Here is a 14,944-nt window from a genome sequence, read left to right on the forward strand (position 1 = left end):
GTTTTTACTAGTTAGCCAATTTTTAATATGAAACAATAGTTACTAATTTTTTAAAATTGGAAATAAAACTGCAATTGACATATTACAATTACATAATAATTATTTTTATTATTTTTTAAATTATCAGTGACACCTGTGAGTAATTAAGAAAACTCCAATGAATTAGTTAACTACATACAAACGTCAAAGTTTATTCTGAAATCGATTAATGTTATCTTGACAGATAAGTTGTTATTTGCTTTATTTCTTCAACAATTATCGTTTTTGTTTACCTCGTCTATGTTTGTCACCGGAAATTCGAGTACGTAGCACGAAACTGCAGCGAAATCTTGATTGAACCGCAGCATGAAACATTATTATTGTTGGTGAGACATGACTGGAATGGCACCATCTGAGGTATACACAATTTTAACAAACACAGATCAATATGTAATCTGGATTCTATTTTAGAGAAGACTCCGAAAGGAGTTAATGTCTTTAATCAAAGAACCACCACCTGGAGTATCTGTGGATTCAGATATTGCAGAACAAAATTTACTAATGTAAGTATAAGTTTTTGTTTACTGCAGGGTGCATTTTATAATTATTAGCGTAATTAAGTAAACATTATCATATATAGTAATGATAAAATTGTGAGTCATAACAATGAGACATGATCATCTTTCATCCATTATGTTTAATAGTCTTTATTTAATTTATTATACAAAACAGACTCTTTAAACAGTAAATACAATAGCATTTTAATGTTGGTAATTTTATTATTAACATTGAATTGATTATTTTTAGATGGGTGATAAATATGGACGGCGCCGCAGGCACTTTGTACGAGGGCGAACAGTTCCAGCTCCAGTTCAAGTTCAGTGACAAGTACCCCTTCGAATCGCCCGAAGTCACGTTCGTCGGCAACAACATTCCTATACATCCGCACGTTTATAGCAACGGGCACATTTGTCTGTCCATACTGACCGACGACTGGTCGCCCGCGCTATCTGTTCAATCCGTCTGTCTTTCGATCGTATCGATGCTCAGCAGCTGCAAAGAAAAGGTTACAGGAATTCATTTTTACCTTTATTCGTTTTACTGACTTTCTGGTTTCAGCAAAGACCTCCAGATAATTCCTTTTACGTTAAGACGTGCAACAAAAATCCAAAGAAAACTAAATGGTGGTATCATGGTAAGATGTACACAATTTTGTTGAGACAACCATGTCATAAAATACGTAAAAAAATTAATATACCACTAAGAATAGTTAATACTAAGCTCATCCATTAAGTAATTTTATTTCTTCTTTTTTTCCAGATGATTCTGTATGATTCAGAGCTAATCGAAACTTAACAAAAGGATGTGATCTGTATATTATGTAATTCAAGGCAAATAGTTTACAAACTATATTTTATTATTTTATTCCTAGATTGTATTGCGAAACTATATAAGAATGGATCTATTTATTTTTTATTAGATTAAAAAATTTTATGATTTTCGACGCATCAAATTGTTTTTATTGATAAACTAGAAGTAAGTGTTAACGAAAACTTGTTGGCTTTTCTGATATGTCCACACAATGTTGTTGATTTAGTGAGAAAATAAACGTGGAAAAAATATTTCAAATTTTTTCTCTGTACCATTTTATTATTAGGACTTAAAATTTTGGGAGTGTTAATGCTAACTGAATAAATAAAGTAATTTTTTATCATTTTTATTGAGTTTATGTTCTTTATAAAGAAAATATAACTTATATGCAAAAAATATGATTTCAGTAATTACAAGTTAAAAAATGGAATCAACGTCTTCAACAATACAATTCTGCCCGTTGTGTCCGGTTGTGTCGAATTAATACTCCCATAAGGACACAAATACCGGATCCGAGCCGGACAATATCGCCGAAAACGATTCGTATTTGGTGGACAATCACTAGTAATTAAGTCGTCGGCGGTCGTCTACAACTTGTCGTCTAAGTCGGGAATCAGCGGCGTCGACTGACTGGCGATCTCGTGGAACGATTGTTCCAAACAATGCTTGAGTTCAGTGTAACTGACGACCAGGATGCTTTGTTCATCGCGCGACATCAGACAGATCTTCTCAGGCACGCCAGTGTCCAATTTGTTCAGACACTGGATGATGTGCGCCATATCCAACCACGGTCTGCCGTCCTCGCTCACCTGATGGAACACGTAGTCCCTGAACAGTTTTAGCATATACCGGTCGCCAGTTTCGCTCCAGGCCGCGTCCATGTTGAACTCCGGTCGTTCATTAATCGTCGCCAGTTTCGCCATCAATCTGAACAACCGCCCATTCTGCACTTCCTTGCACAGTTCGTGGTCGAGCATTTCGATGTGGTTGTGCAAGTTGTCGAGTTGCGTGTAGAATCTGGCCCCGATCATCGGCATCAAATCTGAGACGCTTCGTCGTTGGTTGGACGACAAGAGGTACATGATCAGATGACGCAGGTCCGAGGTGTAAGAGCGATTGACCATCTCCAAGGCTGTGGATATGTTTTCTCTCTGCACGGCCATGGTGGACTTGCAGGCTAATGCCAGCACCAATTTGCCTAGGGCCGTTAAATCTTCTTGTTGGTAGTGCTGCATCAGCGCCACATGATTTATGGAAGCGTTTGTCTCGCTTAATATCACGTCCATCATCCCCAAGCAGCTCAATCTTAGTCTGTTTTTCGAATTGATTATGATCTTAGTAGGGTCTAGACTCCTACAAGCCAACGCGCTGGAATGAATCAACCTTAACGCCGACGTTAACTGAATTATGTAATTCCATATGAGGGGTTCAGGTAGTTTGTTGTTCTGTTGGTGCCTTAACAAATTATTCTTTTGATAGCTGTACGGCCGTGGGGTTGTGGTGTCCGAAAATGGGTCACTGTACCCTGGTTGATCAGGTGAAAAGTGCTTGTTGAGCAACGTTTCAGAGCCAGGATGGAAATCGTACACGAATATCATGGAATTGTCACCAAACGCCTTGGTGGTGAACACTTCCTTCAATTGTACAATATTGGAATGTGACAGTTTCTTCCATAGTTCCACATAGCTCATGCATTTGGTGTTCTGCAGCCTGAATGAGGGGATCCGTCTCAAACAATAATGCAAACCGCTTTTAATGTGTGTGGCTTTGTACATGGACGCGGACTGGTGACCTAAATGGGTTTTGTGCATTGAATTGTTGATCGGTTCTAACGGGAACAGTTCGTGATAATTGTCAACTTCTTGTGGCAGATCCGGGTATTGCTGGGGGTCCGGTTGCAACAACGTCAGGACGTTGCGGTTCAGGATGTCATTACGTAGGTCGTCATAGATAAAAAACGATTGTTCTTGCTTACCGGTGTATACGTTATATTCGGCGGGCAGACTGGAATTGCTTGTCACGATCGTTTCGGAACTGGTGTTCGCGATCGAGTCTACTGCACCGCCCGGATACTGGTAAAAGTATGTGGTTCCACCAACATTCTCCTGGTAAGGGGGCATGTTCCCCTTGTCGTGGAGACTGGAGGTGTCGGTAAGTGGCGGCGATGTAGAATCGGGGGTGTCCGACTCATCGTGTTTCTTGAGCAACGGTGAACTCGTCACGGGGGGATATGTGCTGTTGAAGATGTTCGGCGATGCAGACGCGCTCGAATTCAATACTCTCGGCACGAATTCGTTGGCGTGGGCTGAAACAGACGGTTTTGTTCGTGTAAAAGTCCATTTTTGATTAATCGTTTTAGGATATTACTCGCTCTGGCTAGCTGCGAAGACAGGACCGTTGAATTTGGACGGGAATGATTATGAGAAACCCAATCCATTAGTCACTCTCTTCTAATATTTCTGGAATCACTTTTTATATCACAATGTTTTACAACTGACGACTATGTCACTTTTTGCTACATATGTCCAATAAACAACTTTCCAATACTTTGACAAAGGACGTCTATGTACTCCATTTCCACTGCGAAATATACAAAATCACCAACACTATCAAAACTAATTTCTAAACTGGTTACTTTCGTGCGGCCCCGTTGCAAAGCTGCCTGCACTGGCGCGAACTTCAATTCAATTTTACATCGTAGGTTATGTTTATTCATTTTTAGACAACTATCAAATTAAACACAAACAATAAAATCAAATATTTAATAAACACAATATGATTAAAATAATCATAAATCCTGTCGAAAACATCATACGAGTTACAGGCATATTAATTTTTATTCACATCTATTTTTCATGAATTAAAAAAGAGTAAAAAATAAAAGAGAGGACTGAACGGAAAGAATTTGTATCTTTTGAATTATAAACATTCCTTATAACAAACATTAAATATTTTCATCTTAGTGAACCTATCTATAATAAATAAACTTTTGAGAACACTATTAATAAATTTTATTGTTTTTGGTATTTATTGTGACATTTTTTTATTATAACATACAAATATACCAAAAATACGAAGTGTGGAAATCAATAATTTTAGATTCCTAACAGTTATACCCAGTTTTTATGTTGTAAATCGGCAAAAAACGAGAATAGGCGGGAACTTTAATCTTATTGACTGTTTTCAGGTTATATGTACGACTTAAAAATTTTAAGCTAAAATGGATAAAACCGAAAACGAACCTGAAGCAACAAAAGCAGAAGCCAAACTAATACAACCAATAAATCGTGAAAGCGTTCATAAAATATGCTCGGGACAAGTAAATTAACTAAAATTTTAAAATAAATGGTCTACAATTGTATTTTCAGGTTGTTTTAAGTTTAGCAATAGCAATGAAGGAACTTGTAGAAAACGCAATAGACGCAACAGCAACAAGAATTGAAGTCAAATTAAAAAATTATGGAGCTGATTTAATTGAAGTGGCAGATAATGGTACCGGAATTGAGAAGGAAAACTTTCAAACTTTAAGTAAGTATATTAATTATATTTGTCTCAATAAGAATAACGTATTCATTGTTGCAGCTATGAAGCATTACACGTCGAAAATTCGTCAATTTAGCGATTTAGAAAGTTTGTCAACCTTAGGATTCAGAGGTGAAGCCCTGAGTTCTTTGTGTGCTCTTTCAAATTTAACCATAATAACAAAACATTCTGGCGCTAGTTTGGCGACCAAAATTGATTATGACAGAAATGGGAAAATTGTGAATGAATCTCCAATAGCAAGAGGTCAAGGCACAACTGTAATTCTAGAAAATCTGTTTGCAACTCTTCCAGTCAGAAGAAAAGAGTTTCTTAAGAACTTGAAAAAGGAGTTCAATAAAATGTGTAATTTGCTTTACTCCTACTGTTTGGTTTCTAAGGGAATAAGGTAGGAAAGTCAATGAATTGTAATGAATTAATAATTTTTCATATATTTAAGATTTTCTTGTGTGAATATAACAGATGTTGGCTCAAAAGTTCAGGTCGTTGAAACGGAAGGACATAAAACCGTAAAGGAAAACATAATTAGCGTTTTCGGCACCAAACAAATTTCATCAATAATCGAAATACCTTTAAAATTTCCAGACGACGAAATAATACAGGAATACGGCTTGAAATTAACTGTGGGCGATGAATTACCATTTGATTTTGAATGTCTGGTTTCCAGTGTAATACATTCAAGCGGGAGAAGTACAACCGATCGACAGTATTATTATATAAATTCAAGGTAGTAATTATTTATAAACCTGCGCAAACTTTAATTAAATGTATTCTTTTAGACCATGTGAGCCAACAAAACTCATTAAATTAATAAATCAAACTTATAGACAGTTTAATGGCAGTCAATATCCCTTTGTTTATTTAAATGTTACTACAAAAGGCACACTTGTTGATGTGAATGTTACACCAGACAAAAGACAAGTATTTTTGGAACAAGAAAAATTATTACTTGCGATCGTTAAATCGTCACTGTTGGATGCATTTAAGCTGTTTCCTTCCAGCTATAAAGTACAAAATTTGGATGTTTCAAAGAAAATTTTTGTTATTGACAAGAAGAAGGATAAAGGCTTGAAAAGACGTTTAACAGATTCGATTTTAAAACAAGGAAGTATACTGGAAACATTTAAAAAACGTTCCAGAACTGATCCTGGTCCCAGCCAATCATTCGAAAACGAATCTTTACAACTAAGCGAAGAAAGCGATGAAGAATTAGAACGGACAAGAGATTTGGATCATTTTCTTGAACTGGCTAGAGAATATGAAACAAAACCAAATATAGAAAATTGTGATATAAAATCTGAAAAAGAAAGAAGTATGTCTGATGATGAACCAGACATTTTTGAGGTAAGCCTAGATGTCCCTGTTAAGACGACTAGGAAGATTGTAAATGTTGACTTTTCTCTGGATGATATTAAAAAAAGGATACGAGAAATAGAGTCTAAACAATCATATGAAGAAGACATAAAAATTAAATTTAGAAGTGAGGTAAAGCCGGAAGAAAACCATAAAGCGGAAGAAGAATTAACAAAACATATAAATAAAACGGATTTTAAAAGAATGGATATTATAGGACAGTTCAATAAAGGATTTATAATAACAAAGTTAGAAAACGATTTATTTATTGTTGATCAACATGCCACAGATGAAAAGTACAATTTTGAACAACTTCAATTGACTACCATATTGGATCATCAAAAATTGGTCAAGTAATTGTTAATATACCAACAAAGTACATCTTATTTACCGTTTCACATTTTAGTCCAAAACCTTTAGGATTAACTGCTGGGAACGAGGCGATTTTAATTGAAAACGAGGGGATATTCAAGAAAAATGGTTTTAAATTTATTATTAATCATGACGGTAAATTTTGAAATAACAATTCGTACTCAATGGTAATTTAACGAAATATTTTAGCACCAACAGGAAAAAAAGTATCTTTATCAGCAATTCCAATTAGTAAATCATATCTATTCGGAAGAGACGATATAGATGAAATGTTATTTATGCTACAAGTAATTGTTTTTTAATTTGTACAAATCATCGTAATTGTACAAATGATTTTAGGATTCAAATGATACGTTAATAAGGCCTTCAAGAGTTCGACAAATGTTCGCTTCGAGAGCTTGTCGAAAGTCAGTAATGATCGGAAAATCTTTAACAACATCCGATATGCGAAAACTTATTGATCACATGGGAGAAATTGATCAACCCTGGGTAAAAAATTGTTTATTTTTTGATATAATAATTTCATTATATAATGTTTTAGAATTGCCCTCATGGAAGACCAACAATGAGACACCTGATCAATTTAAATCTTATACAAATTTAATAACAAAATGTGGTTTTAATTTTATAATAAACAATTAAACGCTTATCGTTCTGAATATGTTAAACCCAGATTCTGCAGTGCTGATTATAACTCCAGGCAATTGTGGATGCCAGTGTAGTTCTTTAATGTCCTTTTGTCCTTGATGAATGAAAAGAAGTTGCGGCGGCACATCCTATCATAAAAATCAAAATTGACATAACAGAATAATATAGATAATTAAATATTACTTCTACATCCTCTTCCTGAGTTTCTGTGTCCTTTTCAACTGACAAGTCCCAGAGTGCTATTTGATTATCAGCACCGCCGGATGCAAAAACAGCCGAGTCGCTTGGATGCCATTCAACTGTGGTCACTGGTTCTGTATGGTGTTTGAATGTTGCTAAAGGAGTTTTGCTTTGGAATTTGCGCAAATCCCATACGTTTAATACTCCATCATCTCCACCTTAACAGATAAAATTAAAACATTAATTAAAAGTCAAGAAGTTTCAGTTTAAAGAGATTTGTGATTAATTATTATTCAAAAAAAACTTACCACTAAGAATGAATGGTTCATTCCTATTCCAACTAATAACATTAACATCACTATTATGAGCATTGTCAGCAGTTAACATACAAGCTTTACTAGGTGAAGCTCTTGTGTCCCATATTCTGATACTTTTATCAACTGAACATGAAGCTAAAACACTGGGTTCATTTGGTGACCACTGCAAATCCTCAACTGAATCAGTATGGCCCACCAATGGTCGTTGATCAACCACCCACTCTGATAATTTGTCACCTGGTTTCCATATATGTATATCTCTTTTGCAGTCACCTGTTGCCAAAACCTGTGGAATATAAATTGTATTATTATGCACATAATAATAATTAAGTAGATACCCCTTTCATTGTGGGACTCCAGTCAATGGCAAAACCTTCTTTTTGGTGTCCAGAGAATGTGAACAGTGGTGTTATAGAATTTGATCTGTTTTCTTTAGTGTATTTGTTCAATAACTGTTCATTGTCAACTGCTTGCAATTGTTCTGTTAAATTCCACAAATTTACTCTCCCTAATTCACTCCAAGAGGCTGCTATATGATGCTCATTAATTATTGTACTCTAAAAGAATTTAATAACAATCAGTTATAACTTGAATAAACTATTCCCATCATACCCTAATTCTGTTCACACATCCTTGATGTTTAATCAATGCACCAGCCATTTTAGGCCCTTTACTATCATTCTCATCCTCCTCATCTGAATCGTCATCATCATCTTCATCTTCATCATCATCACCACCTTCGCCAGTCTTAGTTAAATTGGACAGCCTCATAACAATAACATTGTTAACATGCGTCTGCGGCGCCTGAGTTCCGGCAACTATAAAGGCACTCAACGGATATTTGTCCCTGTTCTCGCCCAAATTGTCCCTTATAATATCGAAACTTAAGCAAGGTGCGCTGGTTTGTGCCTGATGGTACATCACATAAGCCGACTGATCGCATACGAGTTCCTCGCCCTCGTCCAGAGGTTTACCGGGTAAATAAACCTCTTGTTTTCCATCTCCGGTGTCCTCTGCTTCCTCCTCGTCCATGGTTTCCATCGGACCTTCAGACATATCCATTTCCTCGTCACTTGACATTTTTATCACAACACTACGAACAGTTGTAAAATCGCACGTGTATTGATATTCAATGACGTTTAAACTTTTAGGTTAATTGAGGTTATGTACTTGTGACAACATTGACGAAGAAAAGATACTAAATAATATTTACAATTGTTGTTGATTTGTTTATCAATATTGACTTCTGTTTTTATTTTAGACAGTTTGTGACAGTCATAATAGGTAAATAAAAAATATATTATTAATTATTGTTGAAAGGATGGCATTTTTATGATTTTTAAACTTTGTACACCTTTTATTAATCATTTTCAGGTAGTTTTTAAAAGGTGGTAGGATTTGTTGAAATTCGTCGCAATTCCTAAATGGCGGTTTTGTACTGTTCGTGTTATTTTTCGAAACACCTGACAGAAAAATCGTTGAGTATCCGTACGTGACCGGATTCGAACGTTAAAACGGTCATTTTTATGTGCACTGAATCCTGTTGACCTTGGGATAAAATTCAAACGTCAGTCACAAAAAATACGAATTAACCTAAAAATAAAGATGTCAGACGAAGACATTGAATTGGGAACTCTGATCGGACAAACGTTGGAATCAAATGGATGTCTCGCAAAAATCAAGGTATTATAGCACGTTTTCACCCCCATATAAAATGATAATCTTTATTATATTCACAGGCTCAGCTTCGGGCAAGCGTATTCTTGGCGCTGGACGAAGATATGAAGGTAAGAAAACGGTGTCAACTAAATATAAATCCAGTGAAAATAACACCGCCAATTTTAGGTCAGCGAATCGCAGCCCTTACTCAACAACAAAGTGAAAACATACCTGAACACTACAGATGGACAAACAATGTTTTGTATTGTCCGGGAATTTCTAGAATATTTTAATTTATTGTACACAATATCTGTTTACGAACCGGAATCATACTTGGGCTCAGCTTATGATTACAACAAGCAAAAATTACTGGCTGATTTGGGCCTGAATGAAAATTCAACAGTTCCTATTTTGCTTCAATTGATCAGAATTGCTCAAAACAAAAACAAAAATATTGAAATCAACCTTAATTTAAATGGCAATGAATTTGAGGAAAGTGTTAAGACTGAAATTAATACAGAATCTTCAAAATCAATAAGTAAGAATGTTAGTCCAAACACTACTTTTAATATGAGTGGGGCTCAAAATCAGAGCAATGTTGAGAATAAAACTTTTGATTTAAGTCATCCTTCTGTTCCACTTTCAAATCATAAGAAAGAAGAAACTACTAGAGAAAATCATGATTCATATGAAGAGACTTTTGATTACAGTAATTCTGTTCCTCTTTCAAACCATGTTGACAATAGAGGGGAAAAACTCCAAACAGTGCAAGAAATCACTAAAGAAAATGATGATACATATGAAGAGACTAGCTCAATTGGGGAAGACAGTGTAAACTCCAGCAAAAGTCCAAAAATCACAAATGGAAAGTCTGATAAATTGAAACTCTCTAAGGCAAGGAGTAGCTTGAACTCATTAAGTGATTTGCCACCTTTGTCAGTGAACAAAACCAGAATGGGTGATATAATTCCATCCTTACACAATAACAAATATTATAAAGAAAGAGAACTGGATAAATTGTTCAATATGGATGCAGAGTATGAAGAGGATTTTATGTGTGGTGATTTAAGTTTGTCTGATGCAAGCCATAAAGTTGAATCTCAAGTGGATAAAAGTTTTAAAAATACTGAAGTTAAATCAGACTCTGAACATAGTACAACTAAATCAATAAGTGAAAATCTAGATTATATTTCTAATGCAACAGATTGAAGTGCCTTTTACTGGATCTGATTTCTCAAATACAAATTTTACAGAATACATTTAACCTTGGATATTGTTCTACCTCATAGTGTGGCCTTCAAATAGAAATTTTCATTGTCAATTTTTAAGGAAATATCAGATTCAGAATGGAATAAAGCAGCTCACTTTAGTACCATTACAATTCTAGTGTATAACAAACATTAGGTGGGTCAATTTCAAATTGATATAAAATGTAAAATAATTGAGATTATAATAAGATTTTTCGTCAGGAAATTTTTCATGAATTTTAATTAGACTTGTCTCTTTCATGAAGTGACTAGTCACTGAAGTTCATGGTGGACCTATAGTACTTAACTTTAAATGTTTTCCTAAGTAAATAGACTGTAATTTTTTTCTAGAATGTAGCATTTTCAAATAATTTGGCAGCTGTTAAATGTAATTTAATAACAATATGAATGTTTTGTCTCACCTTTAAAAAGACTATAGATTTTATTATAGATGATAAGAAATGGCCTTGAATTTCAGGGGTACAAATTAGAATGTTTCTTTTTTCGTTTTCTGTTTTCAATGTCTAAAAAATTAAAAATATGATTTTATTTACATATTTTTACCCTGTTATTGCTCAATTTCTTTGGTATTGCCGTATATTAAAAATTGTATTAAAAGAATATTTTTTGTGCCATGTATTTTATGTCAACATTCCTTTAGTTAGTACTTAAGAGTATGATTTGTACTTAATTTATTTTAACAAAGTCATGTGCCTTAAATTTGTGATTTTGTCTTTTTAATAAAAAATGTTAAAAACTAAAATGATGTTGATTCTTATTAAACATAAAAAAACGGTAATTAATGTGTTGACAATTCAAAGATAAAAAATGAAAACTATTAAACAAATTCTTTATATATATTGAATTAAGTTATCACAACAGGAACATGAGTCAATGAAGATTTATATGTAAAAAACCTGCAATTCAAAGTAACACCCTACAAAAAATAACAACATGGCTACACATGAGGCAAATTATCCAAAACGCCCGGATATACACTATATATACACGTAAATGTGTCTTGAAAGTTACCACTGAAAATGCATCAGCTAATCTACCACTATATTGTTTAATTTGTACACAAACACATTTATTACATGTGCCTTTCCCTCTGGATTCGCATGCTGTACGCTTTCGAAATGAGATTCCAGGAGTCCATATATCTGTCCATGCACATAGCAATACATTTCTGAAAGAAACATAACCAATAAGTATTATATAAAACAAAGGCAGACCCTGTACCTGTTCCGAGCTGTCCAACGAAGTGCCCGGCTTTGATATGCACTTCTTGAAGCATTTCTCCGTCATTTTCTACAACCACATGATTAACAAATTATGAAACGTTATTATGAAAAACTCACTGTCAAAAGTTCTTGTGCATTAGCCACGGCGATTTGCTGTTTCACCTGGTCCATGAGCTCGTCCTTTTGGGCCCCGGTCAAATTCGATAGTGCCGAATCCATTTTTCTTTGGTTTGATTTTCGTAAATTCGATACGAGATTTTTTAGGTTATAGAGGTTAATTTCGGGCAGTTCAGAAACTTATCTGGGGGAAACGGCGTTCGGTCACTGGAATTTGGCGTGGCAGCACTGTTGATTTATTTCAAAAATTCATTTGACGTTTTTGGACATTTCAATTTTGTGTCTTATACATTGATTAAGTCACTTTATTGTCAACAAGGATAATTTGATTGAAAATGAATAATTTTGAAAGTATGATTTATGTGAATAGAAAATTTAAAACAAACGGAGCATTTTATGTTTTAATTGTTACTTAAATTATTTTGAAATACTCAATCACAATTTTATTTGTCTTAGGTACTTATTTATTTTAGGAATACGTATACCAGAAAATACATTTTTAACACTGGACATCCTTAAGAGTAAATCAATTTTCGGAAAAATTCTCAACTACATGCTACAAAGCAGTTTACTGTTAAGTACGATAAACCAGAATGATTACTGTAGAGTCTCAGACATACACTCCATATTAATAAACATGCAAATCCCGCCGAACTTTCAATTTGTGGACGAAGTTATTAAATCCACTTCAGTCTTAAAACTTTTAGATGAGAATAATTATCACATATTAATTTGTAATATGATTAAACACGGCTACGAATTTATAATTTCCATACTCTTTAAAGCTGATACTAATTTAAACTGTGAATTAGTGAAGAATTGTAACCTTTTTATAACATACGTGCTTAAATTGCAGATGTTTGAATTGTTCAGTTCTTTGAATATTTACAAAGAGATAGCTAAGGCTTTTATTGAAAAATTATTGGAGATGTTAGGAAACCCTTTTGTGGAAGACTTTGAACAAGCTGTATGTTGTTAAATTAATTTTGAAGTGTTTACATTGTTATTAATATTTGTTTTAGGTCGATCATTTTAATATGATCGTGATGATTATGAACAAATTTTCATTCGATGAAGAATACGCCACATACATTGTTAACACTATAATGCAAATTTTACAGATTTCAGATCAGAATATTGGAAATTTAGCACGTGGGAAATTATCACATATAGAATTAGAGATAATAACTTATTATATTTCTATTATTAAGAATGTTTATCGTAACAAAATTATAAAGTTGGCTCCACCGTTGAAAACTTGTTTGGAGAACATTTTGGCCCATCCCAGTGTAGGCGAATTTGGGGCTGTTATTCAGTATCTTATTTTTGAAATATTAAACAAAGGTACAACAATACCCTAAAAATTTAATTTTTAAAAGAATATCACAATGTATTGTTAATATTATTAATAAAATCATTTTCATTATTGTGTTTTATTATTGAAGTCAAAGGGAAGCCCATTTTATAAACTGACGCATTCGCCATTATAAAACTAATTTCTTTTAGGTTTCATTTGTAGAAATATATCATTCGATCAAAAGCTAAAGGTACATATTTATCTACCCCATTTTCATTGCCTGTTCAAACATTTTATTCAATTGATTTGATAAACATTATCAAAAATTTATCTTATCTTATAATATAAATATATTACGCCCTTTGTTTAATGTTACCAGTCTCAGTAAAAACATGTCTAAGAGAATTTCAATTTATGAAGAAGACATTGTTATAAAACCATCTACGGAACTAATACCCGACGAATACGAACACAAGTTAAATAAAAATGTTAGTTTTCACATTTTCACGTTGCCTGAAATTAAAAATAATTTGGAACAAATTTGTGAAACGTTCAAATCCATCGGTTACAATGTGAATGACGACAAAATTCATAGTGTTGATTCTAAGATACAATTCGAAAAAGAACTGGAGAAAGGTATGTCGTATATTTTTAATATATTCTATGTGTATATCTAATCTGGTTATTGTTTTAGTGAGGGATGGATCAGGAAATGGTGACGCTTTGTTCATCATATTCAATTATTATTTCAAAGAAAATGGTACGATCAATTTGAAAAATGAAGAATACAGTTTAATAAACATTTGGACGCAGTTCACAACCAAAAATTGTCCAGGATTGAAAAATAAACCTAAAGTGTTCGTTTTCCAACTTGCACCCTACCCAACTCATATTCTCACAGATTCAAGTGTATTGTCGACAAAATATGAATTGACTTACGATACTCCCTCAGAAGCCGATATGTTGATAATTTACCATACCGATTATAATTGTGAAGACGTTTTCCTAAACAACTTATGTGATAACATTGATCAATATGGCAAAACAGAGGATCTCATAACTTTAGCTTCAGTGACTGATATAACACCCAGACCATTGATTGTTTCTACACTCACAAGAAAATTTTATACTACAGTTAGCGCTGATCGAGGACACCATTTAGTAATCAACGAAAACACCGATGAGCTTCTACAAATTTTAGAAGGATTGGATTCCCGTTTGGCTGTTTTAGAGGATACAAAGAAAAAAACAAAAAAGGGTAGTTTCTTAAAAAGTTTTTCCTTATCAAAAGAATCGAAACACAAAATTAAACCTCTCCAAGAATTGGACAAGAAACAAATCGTACAAATTAAAAAGGACAATTTAGAAAAAAATAATACATTAGAAAAAAAGAAAAATTGGGAAAAACCTCCTATGAGAAGTAGAACTACTTCATTAACTACAGCTGACGACTTCAGTAAGAAGAATTCCCTTCGAAAAACTAATGAGAAGGAGAAAAAAAAACCTTGGAGATTTTAATATATTAATATTATTAATTTTATGTAACATCATTTTTATCCATAAAATATCCTTGTATTGATTTTTTGTAACAAATAAAAATTACATATTTACTAAAGAGCT

General features: G+C 33.6%; 7 protein-coding genes across 9 annotated transcripts; 4 read left to right on the forward strand and 3 right to left on the reverse strand.

Moving 5' to 3' along the window:
* The first annotated feature begins 166 nt into the window (after nucleotides 1–166).
* On the forward strand, nucleotides 167–1,695 carry LOC109603785 (ubiquitin-conjugating enzyme E2 W). The gene is made up of 5 exons (XM_020020282.2): nucleotides 167–396; nucleotides 451–542; nucleotides 787–1,045; nucleotides 1,099–1,174; nucleotides 1,300–1,695. The coding sequence occupies exons 1-5, from the start codon at nucleotides 373–375 to the stop codon at nucleotides 1,311–1,313; spliced, it is 465 nt and encodes a 154-aa protein (XP_019875841.1). The 5' UTR covers nucleotides 167–372; the 3' UTR covers nucleotides 1,314–1,695.
* LOC109603783 (PAN2-PAN3 deadenylation complex subunit pan3) lies at nucleotides 1,681–4,020 on the reverse strand. The gene is made up of 2 exons (XM_049964002.1): nucleotides 3,718–4,020; nucleotides 1,681–3,655 (listed from the first exon to the last, which is right to left on the reverse strand). The coding sequence occupies exons 1-2, from the start codon at nucleotides 3,785–3,787 to the stop codon at nucleotides 1,938–1,940; spliced, it is 1,788 nt and encodes a 595-aa protein (XP_049819959.1). The 5' UTR covers nucleotides 3,788–4,020; the 3' UTR covers nucleotides 1,681–1,937.
* Nucleotides 4,021–4,367: 347 nt separating this feature from the next.
* LOC109603782 (mismatch repair endonuclease PMS2) lies at nucleotides 4,368–7,262 on the forward strand. Of its 3 annotated transcripts, XM_020020278.2 has the most exons (10): nucleotides 4,370–4,480; nucleotides 4,538–4,669; nucleotides 4,719–4,878; nucleotides 4,933–5,278; nucleotides 5,330–5,617; nucleotides 5,670–6,596; nucleotides 6,650–6,750; nucleotides 6,805–6,902; nucleotides 6,955–7,104; nucleotides 7,157–7,262. In XM_020020278.2, the coding sequence occupies exons 2-10, from the start codon at nucleotides 4,571–4,573 to the stop codon at nucleotides 7,217–7,219; spliced, it is 2,232 nt and encodes a 743-aa protein (XP_019875837.1). In that variant the 5' UTR covers nucleotides 4,370–4,480; nucleotides 4,538–4,570; the 3' UTR covers nucleotides 7,220–7,262. The 3 variants fall into 3 exon arrangements, with proteins under 3 accessions (XP_049819008.1, XP_019875837.1, XP_049819009.1); XM_049963051.1 differs by having other exon boundaries at nucleotides 4,368–4,480; nucleotides 6,955–7,262; XM_049963052.1 differs by lacking the exon at nucleotides 4,370–4,480 and having other exon boundaries at nucleotides 4,514–4,669; nucleotides 6,955–7,262.
* Nucleotides 7,101–8,904, reverse strand: LOC109603784 (glutamate-rich WD repeat-containing protein 1). The gene is made up of 5 exons (XM_020020281.2): nucleotides 8,373–8,904; nucleotides 8,099–8,317; nucleotides 7,752–8,046; nucleotides 7,447–7,661; nucleotides 7,101–7,391 (listed from the first exon to the last, which is right to left on the reverse strand). The coding sequence occupies exons 1-5, from the start codon at nucleotides 8,838–8,840 to the stop codon at nucleotides 7,254–7,256; spliced, it is 1,335 nt and encodes a 444-aa protein (XP_019875840.1). The 5' UTR covers nucleotides 8,841–8,904; the 3' UTR covers nucleotides 7,101–7,253.
* Nucleotides 8,905–9,085: 181 nt separating this feature from the next.
* On the forward strand, nucleotides 9,086–10,892 carry LOC109603770 (centrosomal protein 43). The gene is made up of 3 exons (XM_049963144.1): nucleotides 9,086–9,443; nucleotides 9,500–9,547; nucleotides 9,606–10,892. Exons 1-3 carry the CDS (start codon nucleotides 9,366–9,368, stop codon nucleotides 10,626–10,628), a joined length of 1,149 nt encoding a protein of 382 aa, XP_049819101.1. The 5' UTR covers nucleotides 9,086–9,365; the 3' UTR covers nucleotides 10,629–10,892.
* A 612-nt stretch (nucleotides 10,893–11,504) lies between these two features.
* Nucleotides 11,505–12,295, reverse strand: LOC109603771 (mitochondrial import inner membrane translocase subunit Tim13). The gene is made up of 3 exons (XM_020020267.2): nucleotides 12,028–12,295; nucleotides 11,909–11,977; nucleotides 11,505–11,855 (listed from the first exon to the last, which is right to left on the reverse strand). The coding sequence occupies exons 1-3, from the start codon at nucleotides 12,127–12,129 to the stop codon at nucleotides 11,760–11,762; spliced, it is 267 nt and encodes an 88-aa protein (XP_019875826.1). The 5' UTR covers nucleotides 12,130–12,295; the 3' UTR covers nucleotides 11,505–11,759.
* A 1,421-nt stretch (nucleotides 12,296–13,716) lies between these two features.
* Nucleotides 13,717–14,842, forward strand: LOC109603766 (uncharacterized). The gene is made up of 2 exons (XM_020020261.2): nucleotides 13,717–13,960; nucleotides 14,019–14,842. The coding sequence occupies exons 1-2, from the start codon at nucleotides 13,717–13,719 to the stop codon at nucleotides 14,840–14,842; spliced, it is 1,068 nt and encodes a 355-aa protein (XP_019875820.2).
* The last annotated feature ends 102 nt before the right edge of the window (nucleotides 14,843–14,944 follow it).

This window comes from Aethina tumida, chromosome 2 (genome assembly GCF_024364675.1).
Source record: "Aethina tumida isolate Nest 87 chromosome 2, icAetTumi1.1, whole genome shotgun sequence".
NCBI lineage: Eukaryota > Metazoa > Arthropoda > Insecta > Coleoptera > Nitidulidae > Aethina > Aethina tumida.

What these genes read in the sequence shown, in the direction of transcription:
- LOC109603785 (XM_020020282.2), top strand. Translation starts at nt 373, where the DNA reads ATGACTGGAATGGCACCATCTGAG. An exon ending in CTGGAATGGCACCATCTGAG is followed by an intron (nt 397 to 450) that starts GTATACACAATT and finishes ATTCTATTTTAG; the next exon opens with AGAAGACTCCGAAAGGAGTT. An exon ending in TCAGCAGCTGCAAAGAAAAG is followed by an intron (nt 1,046 to 1,098) that starts GTTACAGGAATT and finishes TTCTGGTTTCAG; the next exon opens with CAAAGACCTCCAGATAATTC.
- LOC109603783 (XM_049964002.1), bottom strand. Translation starts at nt 3,787, where the DNA reads ATGGATTGGGTTTCTCATAATCATTCCCGTCCAAATTCAACGGTCCTG. An exon ending in TTCGCAGCTAGCCAGAGCGA is followed by an intron (nt 3,656 to 3,717) that starts GTAATATCCTAA and finishes CGTCTGTTTCAG; the next exon opens with CCCACGCCAACGAATTCGTG.
- LOC109603782 (XM_049963051.1), top strand. Translation starts at nt 4,571, where the DNA reads ATGGATAAAACCGAAAACGAACCTGAAGCAACAAAAGCAGAAGCCAAA. An exon ending in ATAAAATATGCTCGGGACAA is followed by an intron (nt 4,670 to 4,718) that starts GTAAATTAACTA and finishes TTGTATTTTCAG; the next exon opens with GTTGTTTTAAGTTTAGCAAT. An exon ending in AAATGTTATTTATGCTACAA is followed by an intron (nt 6,903 to 6,954) that starts GTAATTGTTTTT and finishes AAATGATTTTAG; the next exon opens with GATTCAAATGATACGTTAAT.
- LOC109603784 (XM_020020281.2), bottom strand. Translation starts at nt 8,840, where the DNA reads ATGTCAAGTGACGAGGAAATGGATATGTCTGAAGGTCCGATGGAAACC. An exon ending in GGAGTCCCACAATGAAAGGG is followed by an intron (nt 8,047 to 8,098) that starts GTATCTACTTAA and finishes TATATTCCACAG; the next exon opens with GTTTTGGCAACAGGTGACTG. An exon ending in CTCAGGAAGAGGATGTAGAA is followed by an intron (nt 7,392 to 7,446) that starts GTAATATTTAAT and finishes TTTTTATGATAG; the next exon opens with GATGTGCCGCCGCAACTTCT.
- LOC109603770 (XM_049963144.1), top strand. Translation starts at nt 9,366, where the DNA reads ATGTCAGACGAAGACATTGAATTGGGAACTCTGATCGGACAAACGTTG. An exon ending in GATGTCTCGCAAAAATCAAG is followed by an intron (nt 9,444 to 9,499) that starts GTATTATAGCAC and finishes TTATATTCACAG; the next exon opens with GCTCAGCTTCGGGCAAGCGT. An exon ending in CGCTGGACGAAGATATGAAG is followed by an intron (nt 9,548 to 9,605) that starts GTAAGAAAACGG and finishes CGCCAATTTTAG; the next exon opens with GTCAGCGAATCGCAGCCCTT.
- LOC109603771 (XM_020020267.2), bottom strand. Translation starts at nt 12,129, where the DNA reads ATGGATTCGGCACTATCGAATTTGACCGGGGCCCAAAAGGACGAGCTC. An exon ending in ATGCACAAGAACTTTTGACA is followed by an intron (nt 11,978 to 12,027) that starts GTGAGTTTTTCA and finishes ATGTGGTTGTAG; the next exon opens with AAAATGACGGAGAAATGCTT. An exon ending in CGTTGGACAGCTCGGAACAG is followed by an intron (nt 11,856 to 11,908) that starts GTACAGGGTCTG and finishes TGTTTCTTTCAG; the next exon opens with AAATGTATTGCTATGTGCAT.
- LOC109603766 (XM_020020261.2), top strand. Translation starts at nt 13,717, where the DNA reads ATGTCTAAGAGAATTTCAATTTATGAAGAAGACATTGTTATAAAACCA. An exon ending in CGAAAAAGAACTGGAGAAAG is followed by an intron (nt 13,961 to 14,018) that starts GTATGTCGTATA and finishes TTATTGTTTTAG; the next exon opens with TGAGGGATGGATCAGGAAAT.